The sequence below is a fragment of the Lissotriton helveticus genome, chromosome 6 (genome assembly GCF_964261635.1).
Source record: "Lissotriton helveticus chromosome 6, aLisHel1.1, whole genome shotgun sequence".
Taxonomy (NCBI): domain Eukaryota; kingdom Metazoa; phylum Chordata; class Amphibia; order Caudata; family Salamandridae; genus Lissotriton; species Lissotriton helveticus.
Genome location: NC_136067.1, coordinates 1,405,017,038 through 1,405,037,202, shown reverse-complemented (window position 1 = coordinate 1,405,037,202; position 20,165 = coordinate 1,405,017,038). Strand labels below are relative to the sequence as shown.

The window sequence follows — 20,165 nt, the reverse complement described above, 5'->3', positions numbered from 1 at the left end:
TTATTCATCATTTCATTGCTCCGTACACTACTATATTAAACCTCTAAGTATGCCAAAGTTCCCATGATGGAAATTAAAACGAAGGAACGCTTTATAGTCTGCTTTCCATTGAATCACGTGTTCTCCCAAACTACTGTCCTTAGCATTGAGATATGTTGGCATTTATGTGCATGTCCTTACAATTGAGGACTTTTGGCGTCCGGTTCCTGCTAGCAACAGGAAGGTAAAACTAAGCTTAGACTCTGACATCACAGGGATCACTTGTCCATCGAGTTTAATCCACTTATAAAAGAAAAAATGTTTGGAGATATTTAACCACCGATGAGTTGGGGGGGGGGGGGGATTGGGTTCTGGCAAGAATGTGACCCAATAAACGATACCAACAGAGATTGTTACAGTGAACATATTTGTGGAGATGTCCTGAAATAACTGGCAACTTGGTTAAAAAAAACATTGTTTTACTCCGAGTGGCTCTCTTTTATCTTCGGTACCTGATGTGCATATTGCTATGAAAGCACCCAGTGTGGATGACGCCAGGGACAAAAAAAATGAGTCTTAAGTGCACAAGAGAAATGCTGTCTATAACTAGTCACAATTTCACTGGACTGCAATACCTTCTACTATTTACATTTTAAGAAAGAAAAATAAAATAGCCTCACTTTAAACATAGCTGCTTGTGGTTCTCCTAGCTCATAAAATGGTGGTTTCCCAGTGGCCATCTCAATGATAGTGCACCCCAGAGACCAGATGTCTGCTGGCTTCTCATAACCTCTTGGTCCTTTATCTATGATTTCTGGTGCCATGTATTGTAGAGTACCTGCAAAAAAACATTGCAAAGGTTGAGTAACGGCAAACATTTTCAAGGCAGTCAAGTATGCAAAACACCATTAATTAATCTTTATAAATAACTTTAACAATCTACTAAACTTTATTGAATGTTATCTATTATGACAGCAATAAACTGTGAAAATGTTTAGCACTATTTCTAACTTCGTTGTGATGCATAAATAAAATTTGCACCCACCTGCCTACAAACATGTATCGAAAAAGTAAACTAGTTTGTATTTTGTACAGTACAATATACAAGAAAACACGCAACCAGTGCAAGAGAGGCACAGTCGTTGAGGCACATACAGGCTTGCACAAATTCTGGCACCCATACATACAGGCAACACTTGGATGCACACATACAACTAACTTACACGTACACACTGTCAAAGTGGCCATGTCTTTGAACTTCTGCATTACTTGGCTAATGATCTAGAGGCGGTATCCATTTTGCTAGATGCTGAGAAAGCATTTGGTTCCATTGAATGGTGATTTCCATTCATTGCACACAAAAGAGTAGGTCTGTGTAAGGCGGTCATATGGTAGAGATCATTGCTGTCCATGCCACCAAGTCACAATACACCACTGGAAGAATATATGGCCACAGCCGATGAGGATCACCGGGAGTACTCCTCAGGGCTGTTCTTTATCACTGCTACTTTCTTCTATAGACCGTAACCATTAGGTTGCATCCTCAGCAAGTGTCATTCACAAAGAGGCTCACTTTTTGGGAAAAAGAGTATGTTGCGATCCCTTTATGCAGATGGCATTGTATGATATCTAAAGAATCCTGGACAAAACTGTGATCTGATGATTAGGGAAACTACTGGGTTTTGCATACTGTCATAACTGTATACAAACTGGCATAAATCTGAAAACTTTGAACTGAGCCTGTACAATTTGACCTGGAATTCCTGGTGCAGTGGTGAGACACTTCCAGACACAGTGAGATGTAGTAAAAGTGACTAGGGAAAATGATGGTTCAGTCTTAAACAAAATTCAAAAGCTTGTACTCTCAGTGCGTATTAATATGGTGATTCAACCTAAACTTTTAGATAATTTCATCGATTCTCCCATACCCTTAAAGCGGATTTCCTTGGGCAGTTATGATTGATATTGATCAAACTCTTCTGTATGACTAAGAAACCATGATTAAACGTAGATACCCTAATGGCTGCCCCACACCCAATTTGCTCTCTACTGGTATCACATGAATCCAACCCTAAGTATTCTATTGTTGCAGCCTTTTTTCCTAGACCTTGAAGATACATTTCCCCCTATTAAAAAACCCACGGATCCCACTCACACTAGAGCCTAAAGTGCAGCTTCTTCTGACAAAACTGGGAGTCACCTGCATCAGGGATTTATATCTGAAACGTGCCCTTCTGACCTTAACTCGGTCTTTTGCATTAGGAAACACACATTCTCTTAATGTTTTTCCATACTATCAGCTTTGCAATACATTCCAGGCTAGCTTTGCGACACAACCACGGGAACTACAAAGCTATTTAGTCCTCACACCCCTAGTTACGACACCTAATCTAAATCGATTTCATGCATATACAGTGGCGCAACAGAATGCAATACTATGCAAACATCTTAAGCCAGGTGATTGTGGGATGTTGACTTGAGTTCCCGGTTCATTAATGAGCAGAGGTGGTGTTGCAGTATGCAGACCAAAAAGTACAGCAAACACAGACATCCCCCATTTTAAATTCTTACATAGCATCTAACTCACGCAAGTGAAGCCCAGTTTGTTTGGGCATGTAGCATGGCTATGCCCTGGAATCTCAACAAACTGGGCACAATATTCTCCACTTCGTAAGATATTAAGATTGATGTAGTATAGGCCTTCCCTCTAAGGGGACCATTAGGTTATACAATATGTATCTCATTATGTAAATATGTACATTAGGGTTGGCGCAGGGCCAAATTCCTACAAACAATGGAGAAATTATCTAATGTACCCTACTAATAATGCGGATACATATGTACATTTCTTCTCCCTCCAACCTCCTGGCACAAGAATGTGTGATGTCTCCTTGGCAGCTATCTGCTGAAGAAAGGAGAGGAGATGTAGGGGAAGCACACAGCTAAGCAGTGATGAGACCCAAATGTTGAGTATACACAACACATTGTAAAAACATGCATGGACACAGATGTGTGCAGTATTCACACATATAATAATAATAATAATCAATAATTATAATAATTACCATACATACCTCGATTCACCCTCTATTAAGAAAATTACTTCAAGTTCATACAATTGCACATGTACAAGACAACAATAATGCTATTAACTCTGTGCAACACTCCAGCTCACTTCTCATAATACTGTTGATTGCCATTGTTTTTGCAATGTTTCATTAAAAGTCAAACATGAAATTACACCTTCAGCCAGCCCTGGAATTCCGTCCAACAGTTTGTTGCATAGTGGGATCTTTAAGCCTATTCTCATAATGACAGAAGCAACACTATAAATTTCACAATGCAAAGTTCTGTTTGGTAAAAAGCAAAACTATGATAAATGTGTTAAGAATTACATAGGCACAATACCAACAAAACAAACAAGATGATGGACGGAATGTTGCACAATGGCAAAACATTCAGCCCCAGTCACAGATCCGGGTTTAATCCATTGTTATTTTGCTTACGAAGCCACCCCAGTTCAGACCTGGCCATATGCAAATCAGTCTTGACCCTGTGCCTCATGAGAATAGTCCAGCCCGAACTGCCAAGCCATGTCTTCCCTGGATCAGAATCAAGCATCCTAGGACCGGTTTCTGGCTATCAGCCGTCTTCAGCCAGGATAGCTTGACTCCAGTGGCGCAGTGAGCACGGGACCCATGTCTGGGCATACCCTTCCCACATAGGGTGAACAGCAAAACAAACAAGATGATGGACGAAATGTTGCACAATACCAACAAACACACATTTGGAAGAAAAGTACAACACATGCTCTCCCTCTTGATGATATTGATCATTAGAATTGCTTTTGTTTTGGGTTTTTAAGGAATTTGAGATGCGTTCTATGTTGAAAAGACTACTACGGAATAAAATAAAACTGTTCTATGCTTCTTTGGTACCCTACATTCTGATCTCAAATGTACCACAATTATGGCTGTAATCAAAATTATAATGTTTGTGATACATTTGTCTGCAAACAAGTCCCTTTAAATACATCTTTGTACGGAAGGAACACTAGGTCAGGAAACAGGCAGTGATTCAACTTCTGAAATGCACAAACACTCCTCGAGCAAATTAAGGCTAAATTTGTCTTTAACAGACCGACCAAAGAAAACATCAGATGGCACAGGACTTAGGTGATAAAGCTAACAAGCATTGGAAATGCAATAGGGCTCGCATTAGGAAAGTTTGAGCTATTGGTCTTATAAATAATTTTTTTTTATTTATGTGTTATTTTTTTAAATAGCTAAATTAATAGCTTTGTCATTTACAATGCCAATAGTTATAACTTTCGCAAACACCTATAGCATTTGTAATGCAACATGTTTTGTATTTACGTGACTTATTTTTTTTAATAATTAATACTTATATAAAAGTTATTGTAATGTATAAAGGCAATAGCTTAAACATTTGTAAATAACTTTTGTGAATATTATGTTCAGTGTATTTTATTGTGACGAAAATCCAAGAACAGAAGTGAAATATTAACATCTTTTTGTGACATTTGTAATAAAGCTTGAAACACTGAGAGAACATATTTGAACCAGTTGTTGTTGAATGGCTGCACAGATTGATTCTGTGGTGGCGCTGCGTGATGTGGTTGCGGCGAGTGATGCTGTGGTGTTCAGTGATGCTGTGGTAGCGCATAGTGATGTTGTGATGCCCCTGAGTGATGCTGTGGTGATGCGATAGATAGAGTGAGGGCGATAGATAGAGTGAGGGAGATAGATAGATAGATAGATAGATAGATAGATAGATAGATATACGGAGATAGATAAAGGGCGATAGATAGAGTGAGGGCGATAGATAAAGGGAGGGAGGGCGATAGCTAGATAGAGTGAGGGCGATAGATAGATAGACAGATAGAGTGAGGGCGATCGATAGATAGCTAGATAGAGTGATGGCGATAGAGTGAATGAAATAGATAGACAGATAGAGTGAGTTATAGATTTTCTGCTGTGGGTAGTATTCTCTTTCATTCAATAATACCACTAGAAGAATGATTAAGTGGTAGCTTTAATCAAAGAAGAAAAGCACAACCTAGTACTTCAGTGTCAGGTGGTAGAATGGGCCTAGGTACATTCCAGCATTCTAAAAGTGCACTGTAGAACACAGAACACCAGCATTTAAAAGGATATACAGGAAATGCAATAATGCAAGAACGAAACATTTAAAGGGAAACACAGGATACTACAGCAGCGTGCTCCTCAGAAGCATTCCCCAGGTAAAGGGAGGCTTTGTGCGAGCCACATTCCAGGCAATATACAGTGACGGGATGACGAGAGAGGCAGATAATGTGATGAGAATTGGCCGACCGCAGGCCTCCGTTTTTACTGATGCGCATTAATCTCAGTAATTAGTCTGCATACAAAGTGATATATTTATCCCCCCTCAGCCGGAGCTGTTGAACCACTGGCTCTATGTGTTGCATGCATTCGTTAACATGGCAGTCTATTTTGGCCAGAGCCGCACTTACCACACAATTAAAAGGAACTACTATTACCCAATGTAACAGTACTCAATTCATCCACCTTAGAAGCTGGAAGTGTGAGTTGGTCCTGCCAGGATGTGAATTGATCACCTTTATTACATAACTGCAGATGTCAGCAGCGAGCGTTTAAAAAGCAGAAAAATCTTGCTGTGAATGTATGTGTGCGTGCGTGTGAAAGAGGTAGCAGTAACAAACAATACCAGATGTGGACAAGGCTCGGGTGGGCGCTGACTGCCAGAGAATTATGGATGGTGATGAACACGCACAGGACCATGAGCCTGACGTCACTGGCTCTTCCCAGCTCTAACAACCTGAGATAGTCCTTGGCCAAACTTAACCTGGCCGTTGACTGACCTTACTCCTCCATGCCAGCACTCAGCTCTTCAGTGTAAACTCAAAGCAACCCTAGCAGCAATTAAAACCGAACATAAATATAAACAAGCAACAGTTGCTGCTTATTTATTTTAGGCAACTAATAATCACTGACAAAGCCAATAGACCGGACTTGTAGGAATGATGTGACGCACAGGCTCTTCCCCACTGAGCTAACTTACCCAGTTTGAAACTAATGAGCTGCGGGTTACTCGTAAATCACCTTTAGAAACACGTGAGAGCGTGGAGCTTTGTTGCTGGCATTCACACCTGACCGAGCAACAAGCGGCAGTGCTGCGCAACAGACACGATGACCATTAATGCCATCACATACAAACTCCAGCTTGAACCTGCAGATTACAGCACGGGGCTCCGCAGTATTAGAGGGTCCCTCCTACACCTCCCATAATGATGCGCACGGCCTGGGGGCAGACACGGGAGTGTGCAGACAAACACAAGGAAATGTGCACTCCACGCCGCCCCATTGTGAACCTCACACTCCCGCAGCGCAGCAAGCACAGCAGGAAATCCTGCGTCGTGAAATGTGTGGCAGAGCACCCACACCCATTGACGTTTTTTTATTGTAACTTTTACTGCGCTCATTTCTTACTTAAGCTATCCTATTTTCCTCCAACCCTGAAACAAAGTTGGAGAAAAGAGCAAAAAGGATTCTATTTACAGATTCATTACAGAAACCTAGCAAGCACGCCTGATAAATAAAACAAGCAGTGAATAATACACATCCATGCAATAAAAATCATTAAATAACACAGTGGCACATATCAGAAGGCTGCTGGAGCAGCAAAGAAAGAAAGGGCATAGAGAGGAACACTGGATTATAAGGACATTGGTGGACTGTGATTGGTTTAATTTTTCCGGTTTCCTCTCCTTTAGGTTCATAGGAAAGGTGGTACTTAATGTTGGTTTGCAAGCTGCTGTAATGAATACAGTGAAGAAAGATTAGCATAATTCTCGCTTCCGAGCATGACACGGAATCACATTTTCTGTTTACCAGGATGTTGCGGGAGAGGATGTGGCCTAACGGCCACAGCAGCAGACGTTGAAGCTAGGGAGCCGGGTTTGATTCTGAGCGTGAGGCTCTGCATCCTCGGATTCCTGGCAAATCTCCATGCCAAAAAATGTACGTGTCCATCTGTAATACAACTGGCGCTCATGTAAAGCGCTCTGATACCGTAGAGTCGAATTTGCACTATATAAAACTGCAAAAACAAGCCAATTAAAAACGGGATCCCAGACTGATGTTGAGGCTGATAAAAAACCTGACCATGTTTCTCCAGCACCCGCAATCGCTGCATCGGTTCCATAGCGAAGAGCACATTCAATTTCAAGCATCGGGTCTTATAAATAAACCTTTTCAGGTATAAGCATTGCTCCGATGCTTTAGTCCCCACCCCCTCCACACACCAGGAAAGTTAATCATCGAGGACATTTTATGTCACATGGGCAGACCATCGTTTATAAAGGGCAGCTGGTGAAGAAATACCACGCATGACACGTTCTAGAATGTACTAGAGGCTGCTTTCCTTCAAACGAAAGAATGCGCTTGGAAAAAAAAATACCCTTGTTCTTTTCTAGAATTCTCATGAACAGTGTGTCCAGTGGATTGTGAGATTCATACATGGCCAGCACAGCCCTAAAAGGATCTCCTTTCTCTATGACTGCTTGGCAATGGCCGTTGAGACAGGCCTTTTGCCACCAAGGTATTGTTTATTTCTCATTTATATAGAGAACCATCACAGTACCTGGAATATTTAGGTGTGCATAATTTGGGAGTGCTCGCTGTATGTTTACCGTTCTACCTGTATGCATACCGTGTAATTAGGATTCAAAGACATTCACGCAGATGGTCAAATCTGTTTGGGTCTACTAGTTATCTGCAGTGTCGCATAAAGAATATTTTTGTTTTGGCTGCCCTAAATTATCCACTCATCGAGCTTCCGTGTGAGACAAATTAATGCACTTACATACTTTCCCTGGACGTTGGGTTGGCATGTCTGGCCTGAAATGCATATTCATGCGAGTGAAATGAAGACGGAGGGAGGCTGAGATTCCCTTTATAATGAAGGGACGTGGAAAGTGACTGCAGAGTTCAGGCAGTCAGTAAATACATTTGGGTCGAAGATCTGTTCCTTGATGAAGGGCAAAGGCATTTGCAAACGAGCATTGGCAGTGCGGCCAGGCCGAAAATAAATAATTAAAACAAGAAAAGGAAGGGGCTGCAGCCTCGGCTCCTGGGCTCCGGGCTGGAGCGCTGGAGTGCCCTGTCTGCTGTTTTGCCGGCCGTGAATAATTAGGGGGTGAGAAACGCGCTGGGAGGGCTGCCTTTGAAGTGGTAATGCGAGGCAGGCAGGCAGGCGGCTGGTGGCATTGTGCACGCGCTTTTTAGGGCTTGCGCTTGCGCAATCACCTAAAAAGCACATGCACTTCAAGGAATCGCCAGTGTTGTTAAACACTGGATAAGCCATAATAGAGCTTCGCCAGCTGTGCGCAGAAGCGCATCAGCAGGCGAGCCCTAAAAATCATTTCCAAAGCCGGACACTTGCTTTTTACTCTCCTTCAACCAAATGTAAAACTTGCATAGCGGTTTGAATCCCTTATTTCTTGGTTTCAGAAAGGTTTTTGAATGTATAAAGCAAACCCAGAACATTAGCATATAATTCGCTCTTTCTGTGTCATGCCTATAAAATAAAATGCAGCCAGGAAAAGCTAACCGTGGAGTGACAGATATGAAGTACACAGCAAGCAGAAGCATAAAAAGAGGGAAAAAGTCAGTGTGCAAAATTTATAATAATTGGGACAGGAGGTGTCATAAATTGAAGACTGTAGGTAACACTTGAATTTTGACTAACATATCCATATACTATCTTGAACTCAGAAGGCAATAAAGCAACTGGCATACGATTGTAACTGTCTCATTGTACTATGATCCTTTTTTGGGTTTGTGTATCAAGATAAAGGAAAAGTCTCCTATTCTCACCAAAAACAGTTTCTGTGGACACTGTTTGTTGCACAACATCCAATGCTGGTTTTAACAATAAAAGGCCATCCTGGCAGGGATGCCTGTATGTCACGCCTAAAGCCAATTCTTTCTTTTTGGACGCCATGTATGTAGAACCAATTTGCCGGAGGTCAGCATGCCTCCTAGTAGTTTAAATTATCGATACATAATTATATGCATAGAGTTTTACAGCATACGTTTTTTTGCATACGTTTTTTTACAAATGTATAAATGAAAAAACTGACAAGCATTTGCAAAACAATTCATAATTTAGAAGTAGCCAGCTGTTAAACCAGATGAAAAAGAATTGCTCCCAGCTTGACATAGGACAAAGTGCAGAACATTAATATGCCAAGTAAATAATTAAATAGCATCAAATTTGATGCTCTCGTTTGCCATTCTACATAATGAAAGGTACAAAATATATATATATATCTATGTCCATAATTTAAGGCAGTGGGCCTTAACCTTTTGACTTCTGTGGACCCTTCACTTAACAATTACTTAAATCCGGGGACTCGTACTGATTCATTATTGGAATCAGCGTACCCCTTTAAGCCATTACTAGAAGCCGGAGACTCGGTTTAAGCAATATCAATGATTTGAATGTCAAAAGAAAACACAAAATTACAGAAACAAGCATTCATCAAAACAAATACACAAATTATTAAATATTTTATCAGATTCACAATTTTCTTTTTTAAATCCCAGCTACAGTCAGGGCTTTTCTAAAATCAACTGAGGCCATCTAACCTGTACACTATATTCTGTTTCAAGCATTTGCACTGCCCTACGAATCAATCTGAGAACACCAGCATAATTTTTAGCCTCCAATTTCAAATTCTTCACATTTGCAGAATGTTTTACATTTTTCAGTTTTGCTTCTTTATTTATATACCCTTTATTAATCTGATAATATTATTTAACTTTGTAAGTAGGTGTCACAGACCCTGAGGGGCCCCTGGATGACAGGTTAAGTTCTGCTGATTTAAGGTATCAAAGGGTCTTTGGCTGAATGATTGCACAATAGGTCTTAAAACCCAAGCAGTCTGTTATTATATTAGGATTTTAAGGCATAATCCGAACCTCTTGCTTTCATTTAGATATAATGTTAATAAAGTTCCATGTTGTTGTTCAAGGGTGAAGGTTCTACTGCCTGTCAGTTTGTTTCTGGCTAGCCAGGGTTGATCATTCTTCAGTTGAAATTGCCAATAAAACATTTGCATATATAGATGTGACTTTGTTGACTTCATGACCTTATTTGACTATGAGTTGGCCAGCTGCAAGGTGTCTGAAAACCACAACAAAGTTCGGCCAGATTCTCAAGTATGGGGATCAACTGTGGAGGTGGCACTACCTTGGTGTGTTTATTAACCTGGGTCTGTATTGAGGCTTATTTTGAGGTGAAGAGTATCATGTGTTCAAGGCACCAGTGTTTAAATAACACACTTGTCAGACTGGGGAGCAAGCACTGTAGAGCAAGCGTGTGTCAAAGTCAGTACTGGCATTCCGGGTTCAAGCTGCATTATTCAGTACATTTGCTGCCTGTAACTGTCACTTTTCTTTTGCACAACAGATACTCCAACCTAGACAGCTCAGGGTTTGTACCTTCTGAAAGCCATCTGTTCAGGGGCCAATGTGTCTACAGCCTGATGAATGACTTGTGCTGTCCTGTTAGAGGCACCAAGCGGTCCTTAATGCTGAATCTTCCTTGGGGTGAATTTCTCCAACGTTCTCTTCGTTGTTGACGCAGCATAGCATTAGACGAGAGGATCTTGGGCATAGTTTGAATGAATGTGCTTAAGCACAGTGCTTCCTGCTTCAGCATTAGTACTTCTCAGCATCATCGGGGTTGTTTTCCTCCTAGTGGTTTTCAAGTGATATCAAAGAGACATTAATAACAAAGCTCCAGTTGTTTATGATCTAATTTGGAACCCTGTGTTGTGAACCTCCACCAAACCATAGTCATACCACTAAGCCTAAACCCTAAAATATCCCAACCCTAAGCCTACCCCTAATCCTAACCCAAACCATAAACCTACCTATATGCGGAAGTACCTGCCGAACAGTACTTTATTATTTTTGCCCACTTTTCTTCAATAATTTTCTTTACCATTTTTGTCTTTCCTTGGTTTTAATTTCCTAGTACCGTGTTTGCAGTGGGGGCATCAGGACTACCATTTTCCATTCTACCCACGTCATGCATGGTGGCAATCAAGGAGGAGACGCATGTTGTAATGGTGGCGGACAGGCTCCCACATTGGTGATGTGAGCTGTTTTAGTTCACATATACAACATTACATTGCCTTATACTTGCGTTTTGGATCAACCGTTCTTAAATTCATTTAGATACTTATTTTAATTATTTATTTTAACTTTTGGTGCATGAGTACCTTGTTATTTTAATTGACTTATTTACTGATTTCTTGTAGCCTCTTTTTGTCTTGCTTAGCTTTAATATTCCAGTATCTTTATTTGTGTTGGGAGGCTTTACTTGTGTCTCGAAAAATGTTTTTACTACAGTTGAGGAATAATAACTGCTGCTGGAAACAGTTTATGAGTAATTCTACTAGTGTTTTGTGGTTGCTCTATGGTGTCTCAGTTTCAGGTTGATGTCTTCTTTAGGATGTCATGATTATGGGGAGAAACTTTCAATCAGATTATATATTATAATTATTTTCAATGAAAGATACAGAGCACAAGAGAAAACAAATTTGAGGGGTTAGATGGTAGCAGAAAAGTGATACTTTCCAATTGCAAGACAAAGTCACAGCAGAGGTGCTCTCACAATTGCAAAACCAAAGGCAGTTGCTACTGTAGTTGCCATAACAGGTTACTCTAATGTGGGATGACTTTTTTGACTCTGTTTTAGTTTGAGAGTAGGTTATTTCTCAGTTCCTGTCCTCTGTTAGTAGTTATTGTGTTCAATTAAAGCAATTACCTCATTCACAGTTTGCCGGATGGCTACTCTATTGCAAATGTGACAGATATCCCGTTTGACTTATTATAAGTGCATTATATTCACCTAATGCGCTTGAAATTACCTTACATTGAGATATAATGAACTTATAATGAGGAGGAGGAAGGTCTACTCATCACATCTGTGACTGAGTACCCGTAAGCCAAATTCTAAATCAGGCACTTAATGTTTGCATTTTTTGACATATTTTGAACTCAATTAATTGAGCTAAACTACTGTGAATTGCTTGGGTGTATTTGTGGTTCCTCGCACTTGTATTACAGTTTAAAGGACACTTATTAAATAATAAACTACTGTGTAGAAATACCTTTCACATGACTACTTTTTTATCTTGGAAATATTTTTGCTAATGCTAACATTTTCCGGAGGAAGTGCTTGTCTGCGGCGCTGGCCACTCCACCCCCTGGACCCTGAGGTGTGAAAATGAAAACTAGCTTGCTCAGCTGAAAATATTTATATATTTAATTACTAATCCTATGTTTCACTCATTCTCATGATCTCAGTCTAGATACCTACTTGTGAGTTTAATGATAATCACATGTTTCCATTTAAAACTTATGGTATAAATTTGTGCTTTTCACAGGACACTTGCTACATTAAACAGAGCTTGGGCAAACTCTGGTTGTTTTGCTCTGTGATTCACAGACCATTATTTATTTATTTTGTCAATAAATCATTTCAGACTCCCCTCTGTCTCTCCACAATTCAATGGTACCTAACGGAGTGTGATTAGCTCCAACACGATCCTGTTTAAGAAAAAATTGAAATGACAATTTGGGCAATTTTGCCTTGATAATAGTAATACAAATTCAAATAAGATTGTATTGTTTGGTTAATTAAAACCTTTACAAAAAGTAAAAAATGTACAGTGACCAATAATAAAACCATATAATAAAGAAAATGTTGCTAAATATAGGCAGAGAGAGTTCAGCTGAAACATCAAAATAACAGGTTAGGAGGCAGTTGTGACACATAACTAAGCAGGCTTTTGCATGTCATGGTTAGACAGTGTGCAGAGATACGCAAAACACAAACCTCTTGTAAAACGACAGATCTACAGAATACAAACAGGAAAAATCCAGCTAAGCCACATATTAAGGGGTAATGTAGGTAACAGATGAAAAGTTTGTTGACATGACGTATAAACAGTGAGCAAAGTATGCAAAACACAGGCCAGTTGTAAAAAGACAGATCTAGAACTGTACTAACCAAATTCATTGATATTAGTACTGGATTGATATGTATGGGATGAGCTTTGCCGCATTTATGATGAGGATTCGTACTGGTTCTTAAAGAACACACCTGAGAGAAATGACTGCATATTTACAAATCGACATATTTCAGCACACTAGAAATTTAATTTAGAACATATCTGAATACAAATAAAGTGCATATTTTAGAAATGACTTATGAAATGTGTGAATATCTTTTAGTAGAATAAGTAAATAAAACCAAAACATATTGTAGAGTGTAAGACGTGAAAGATGCTATTAGAAACTCTTTATTGCAAACGTATGTATTTTTAAATTTTGCACCAAGCAACTATAATTTAGTCTGTGCAGCGACTAGTCCCAAAGCTTTAAAGTGTTTTGTGTAACAGCCTAACATTGATGTCATCTTAGAAATGTGCTGACTTTAGTATTATGTTCATTTAGTTCCTCTCACCCCATGTTAGATCAGTCCCATTAAGAATAATGAACTTATTGATACTGGTGATGTAGACTTATAGTGTTGCTTTAATATCAACTCGATATGTTTTCACATCTGGAGACAGGAAACGATACATGTGTTAAAAGGTCATAATAAGGAGTGTTCCTAGCTAGTTAGATCACCACACCTCTACTTTCCCTCTTACCCATCCGGTAGTCTTGCTGTTGGATGTTATGTGTAATTTAGCTTCAAGTGATTCCACATATTATAGGAAAACCCTGTTATTAATTTTATCAATCAATATTTACAATTAAGAATTCTATAGTTTTTTTTAATCTATGCTATTTGTATATATAATCAGCATTGGAGCACTGCGTCATCTGCACTAGGATCACTTATTTTGCTGATTGTTACACTTGATTGGAGTCAAAACATTACAAGATGCAATCTATATCAGTCCTGTGTTTTGTCTTCTTTGTAATAAATTTTGGCCCGGTGAATAAGTCTGAGCAACTCTGGGTTCCTTCTAAGACACATAAGACGGTTCCACTTTTGAATGAGTCCCACTGGACAATTGTTATATTAATAAATACTCTCAGATTTTGATTGACATGTAACTACATTTCTTCAACACTCAATACAACATCTCAGTAATGAAGGCAGACAGAAGAAGCATAGCTGCAGTTATCTCGAAGGGTTGACCCTCTTCTATTATTCATTTCACAGCTGTAGTGTACAGAAATTGCCTTTCTCAATCTAGCAGGGGGTTCCCGGGGTTAACGTCTTCTCCTCCTTTGTTCTGTTAAGCAACCATATGAAGAGAGAAAATGGCTCCATAAAATGACTTTTTTTGTTATTTTTTACAATAATGGAAAGGAGGCAGAGCGCCCTTTGGTCCAGACTCTCTGATATTGTGCGTGTCTATGTAAAACAAACACTCCTTAACAGTTTTGAAAAGCTTGCACATAGCAAGATTTGATTATAGTTTGACACAAAAATAAATGGAGGTACTGAGATTGGAAAGTTTATCAGAAACGTTTTTTAATAACACGCTTTGGCGATCACACAATGATTGAACCATTTTTGGCTACTGATTTGTCTTCTCTTATAACTAGTCTCAATCATGTCTCATTTTATGGTTTAAATCGTTGAATGTAAATTAAATAAAATGTTAGTATATAATTTGCTTATGTCGCAGTTAAAATAGTAAAGTCATTAGGATAAGGCGCAGGCATTTGGCACCTTATCTATCCTGAAACTGATGTAATAAAAAACAGCGATTGCTATTTGTGAAGGCACTATGTGGATACAACACTAGCAGCAGCGATGCTCCTGCTTTCGTGCTTCATTAAACAATACAGCATGCGTGTACCTCATCTGTTGATAATGCAAATAAATGGAATATAACACTGAACGGAACAGCGGAGTTGCCTGAGAAGCCTCTTGGTTTACATTTGTACATGTCACATATTGATTCACAGTGACCACTTCCGCCCAATTGTCTTTCGTGTAAAATCATTTTTTTTTACTTCGAGTGTTAAAAGCTGTTAACATTCTAACTAAAATATAGCACTGACGGAAAACATGGAGGTGCTCGAGCCACTTAAGGCTCGAGCCAGAAGCCTGCTTCCTTCTCGGCACGAGGGTCTCTTGAATACTTGAGCCCTCTCCATCTGCCGAGTTAGAATGCCTCCCTCCTCGTCTCCCTCCCTTAACCCGCTCTCCTCACCCTACATAAAACAGCACAGCCATAATTCCTTCTCAATCTCCCTCCCACCCATCCTCTCTCTGAAATAAAAAAAAAAAAACCCTTATCAAACTAATCAGACAATTCCCGGAATCCCTCTTTGCCGACCTTTACCACTCCTCCGCCTTGGGCCAAATAAAAATGGACCTCATATTCCACACAACCAGATCCACCTATTGGATATCAGTCCTGAGAGACAGATGCCAAATCACCAAAACGACAAAGACGACCCATAGCTACAAACTCTCCTTTTACGCCCCCTGCCACTCTGTGGGATCACCTCGGTGACCATCTACTTTAACGGCACAGTCCTAATCCAAGCCAACAATGCCAACCTGGAAGCTTTTGACCTCCTCTTCCCCTCTCTTCTATCAGCACCCCCACTCCTCCCCCCACCCTCCGATCACCCGCCGCCTGGAAAGCCAATCCCCCCTAAGGAACTCTCACCACACTCCACCTCCTGCTACCCCCATCCTCCGTAGTGCATCCTCTGACCATCGGAAATCCCCCTCTCTCCATTGATGCGCACCCCCGCCGCTTTACCTCTTCCCCCTGATCTACCACTGGCGCGGAACCCCCAACATCCTATGCTGGGTATCCACAACCCACTCCGCAAGCCTCCCCCCCCCCGTCACCCTCCCCCTAACAAGAAAAATAGCTCATCTCTCCCCGATCCCTCGCTTCCCTTGGCACTCTCCATAACCCAACCCGTCACTTCCACAAACAATAGAAGTCATCCAAACTCCGCCAGCGCTCTCCCTCGCCGAAGAGATCACCCCCAGCGGTATCCCACCCCCCGTCAAGAAGATACGGATTGCTGCCTCACCAGCATTGAACGCCTACTCTCCTCCTTATTACAGGGCATGAGTCTCATCCTAACCAACATCCCGTCACTCCCCCTCATCACCACCTCCTGCCCCTCCGTCCCCCCTACACCCCCCTTTGGCCTCCGAACCCCCTGCCCCCTAAGCACTCAGTCCACCCTCCCTTTCCCCAGGCCCCGAGACCAAGGAGGGCTATGGAAGCCATGTCCCCGGAGGAAGCGATCAAGCTGGCCTCCTCCTATTTCTCCCCTCCAACCCCCGACCTGCAGCCTGCAATCCAGGTAATCACCGGGACCAGAACTGAGCCTTCTGTCCAGAAACCCCTAAGACCCCCCATTGAGTCACCACTGGAAGCCGGGGACCCCCAAGCAATTTGTAGGAGTTAAATTTCAAACATTAAAACAGTAGTTCGAAAACAATACACACGTGTACACACAACAAATACTCAAAGTACTAAGGATTTTGGGGCCAGATGGACGACCATTTAATTTAGCGCCTCGCAATTGGCGACACATTGCGAGTGGCAAATTGCGAGTCGCTAAATGAAATGTACAACAGTGTGTTTAACACTGTTTGGGATTCCCAATGGGGTCGCAAATTGCGAGGTTCATTAATATTAATGAGCCTCTCGCAATTTGCGAGCCCATTGGGAATGCCAGCCCTCCCAGCGATGGTGGCCTGCTGTGCCATGCAGGCCACCATGTCTGGGACTGCTTTTAAACAAAGCAGATTTAAAAACAAAAAATGCAGCCTGTTTATCATGCATTCGTTTCATTTTCTAAGGGCAGGCAGAGGTCCCTGGGACCACCACCTGCTCTTAATAAATAATTTTGCATGCATTTGCAAAGGGGAACGGGTGCCCTGGGACCCCTTCCCATTTGCGAATGTATTGCCATCTACTTAAAGTAGGTGGTAATTGTGACTGTTTTGCGACCGCAAAACATTTGTACATGATTTTGAGACTCGCTATTTGGAAGGGAATGCCCCTTTCCAAATAGCAAGTTGCAAAACCTATTTAGAGAGTCGCAAACAAATTGCGACTTGCTAAATAGGCTATGTATATGGCCCAATAGGATTTTGCATGCGCAAACGGGTTCGCGAACCCGTTTGCGCATATAAAAACAGTTCGTACATCTGGCCCTTAGTATTTCATATTGAAGTAATAGCCCCTCTGTCACATGTATTTCATTTGTTTTATAGCATCTCTCATACCATTGTAGGATGTCAGGGCACTTTACATCACACACATATAGAGACATTGAATCATACATGTAAATCAGTGTGTATATAAAATGTTTAAAGAGTGCTTGGTCTGGGAAAGCACAAACTCAGGATTCAGAACATAACACAGTGGCTAGCATTGACTTTAACATTAAAAATGTATTTCCACCCAAATATATCTTTTTAGCAGCATCAGGATAATGAATAACTGGGACAAAATATAAGTTACTAACTGGTGCCATGCAGTTTGCAAGCAGCTCTTTGATGACAATTTATAGGTCCCTCTGCTAGATTACGATTGTCACTTATGAAGTGCACAGTAACAAAAGAAACTCTGTGACAAAAGCAGTAACCTCGAACCTAGGCACATAAAATACTGCTTTTTAAGATGCATGTTACAAGTTCTTTGCAGTAGGCACATTAACCCTCTGTGCTACATTAGTTAAATCGAAGCTGCCACTGAACAAAACTCTCCTCACTCTCCAGCAGGTACATTAATCACTGGCATTCTCTTGACACTTTTATTGTTGCTGGAAAGCTGCTAATTATACAAGAAACGTTTCTGTGCTTCTAAAACTGTTGCCTACGGACCCCCTGGGAATGTGTCACGGACCCCTGGGGGTCCACGGACCACAGTTTGGGAAACACTGCTCTAGGACAACCCACAATTGGTTACGTGGGACTAGGTCAAAGGCAGTCCGCAGGTCTATGAATGCGAGATACAGACTGCCTTTGCCCAGTATGACCACTTTCCAATAGAGCATTAGAAATCGGAATGTCTGCTCAATGGTGCCAGTTCCCGATCTAAAACCGGCCTGAAAGTCAGACAAAACCTGATTTTCTTCGACCCACTGCAAAATCCTCCCTAAAACTACTTTGCCTGCTACCTTCTGGGTAGAATCGAGCAGGCTTATGGGGCAGTAGTTGGCGGGGTCATCCCTACAGCCTTTTTTAAAAATCGGGACGACTTCTGCACCCCTCCACGAGTCCGGGAGGCATCCACCAGACATGGCCTCATTCAGGAGGAGGGCAATAAATGAGCTCCACACCTCCGCATCGATCCGGAGCAGATCACCAGGAACGCCATCTGGACCTGCCGCCTTGTTAGGAACAAGACACCTAATTGCTCCTTCAACCTCCTTGGCTGCAAAGGTATGGTCAATGTCTGTATTAACTGCCGGCAGACTGTGCCTGAGACCCCTGTTCTGACCTGGAGCCCCTGATGAGATGGAGTAGAGCTTGGAAAAATGTGCAAACCAGGCCTCCCCTGTGATGTTACATGTCAACAGTGAGTCGACAGGCCTATCCCTACCTCTGAGCAAGGCCCAGAAACCCCTCGTGTCCTTTTTGGAGCTAGCGTCCATTAGGTCTCTCCAAAAGTTTGTTTCATGGGTATCCCTTGCCACTGCTTGAGCTTTTTTATAGTTTTTCCTAGCGAGTGAGATCTGGGCAGAGTCTTTATTTCCAACCGCCCGGATAAGATCGCTTTTAGCTGCACGACAGGCAGAAGAGTACCATTGGTCTCTACCCTTAGTTACCGTTCTCCGAAGGGCTCTAGCCCTACCCTGTGGAACTATAAACAAATTGCTGAGGGTGGCGATAGTCTCTGTTAATGCCGTAAGGACATCATTGGCAAAATCCGATGCGCCTAGGTGGTGCTTTACTTTTGACATTATGTTGCCAGCTTGGGCCATTCTTTCCTCGTCCGCAACAACTTTCGCCCATTTTAATCGCCTACCGCAATTGGATGGTACAACTTCGTGGGAAGATTTCCAATTGGATCGAGGCAATGATGGAATCCCTACATCCCACGGGAGGGCAAGGGTTAGGACCAGAGGATTATGGTCGCTATCAGTTGTATGTTGGACTTCCATATCATGGAAATACTGCCATAAGTTATGGTTTAGCAGTATATAGTCAATTCTAGAGGTGTGACCCACCCTATTATAGGTGTGCACACCCCTAGAATCTGATTTAGATCGACCATTCGTGGCCCTAAGGCCATGTTCTAAACAGAGAGAGTTAAGATCAATGACATTCTGGGTCCATTTTTTAATTGGGTCAAGAACGAGCAAAGGAATACCTCTCTTAGCATCGTCTTCCCAGATGTCCAGGATATCCTCGCTGGCTAACGGTTCAAAACAGCAGTTAAAATCACCAGCCAGGACAACGAGGGAGTCAATGTTGCAGCCACTGAGCTCCTCTTCAACTCCAGTTGAAGATAGAAATGATTCCCCCCCCCCCTGGCCTCCCTAAGATACAGATTGAACACCTCTAGCTTCTTGCCCCCAGGGCACTGAATAGTGAGTCTCATGAGGTCAGGAGATTGGGTGTTTATGTGTCTTATGGATAGACCCAGTGCAATACTGACCCAGATGAGAAGTCCACCAGATGGGCGGCCTTTACTGCCCTGGGGTTTGGATGCTGGCACAGAGTAGGTCGTGAAACCCACCCTGTGGAGGGGCTCCAGGCACCAAGTTTCTTGCAGGAGGCAGATCCCAAATGGGTCCACAAAAGAGTTCCAATCTGGCTTATCGATGTTTCGTGCAAGCCCTGACACATTCCAACTTAAGATCTTCAGCTGGGAAATATCTATGGAGCTCTTGCAAATCAAAGGGGCAAAAGCAGGGAGGTCAGTGTTAGAACCGAAAGTCCGGGAAAGCTGGAGAGGAGTTGTGAGGAACGTCGAAGCAGCATCTGTCTGGCACACGGTTGGAATGGCACTGTTGGTACCATTGGTATTAGGAGAATACAGCAAACCCTGTACGGACAAGGCCTCTGCCCCGGGATGAATAGGGGGGACAGGGCTAGACCCAGCAAGGGTAGTGAACAAGGGAGGAAAA

The 20,165-nt window shown here is 41.8% G+C and overlaps 1 protein-coding gene across 2 annotated transcripts in view; it reads right to left on the bottom strand.

Moving 5' to 3' along the window:
* Nucleotides 1-20,165, bottom strand: part of MAP3K5 (mitogen-activated protein kinase kinase kinase 5) — a 1,111,277-nt gene that overhangs the window by 161,078 nt on the left and 930,034 nt on the right. For both annotated transcript variants that reach the window (XM_078649188.1, XM_078649189.1), the window contains exon 19: nucleotides 660-817. In XM_078649188.1, the coding sequence (XP_078505314.1) occupies nucleotides 660-817 (158 nt within the window). The remainder of the gene's footprint in view (nucleotides 1-659; nucleotides 818-20,165) is intronic.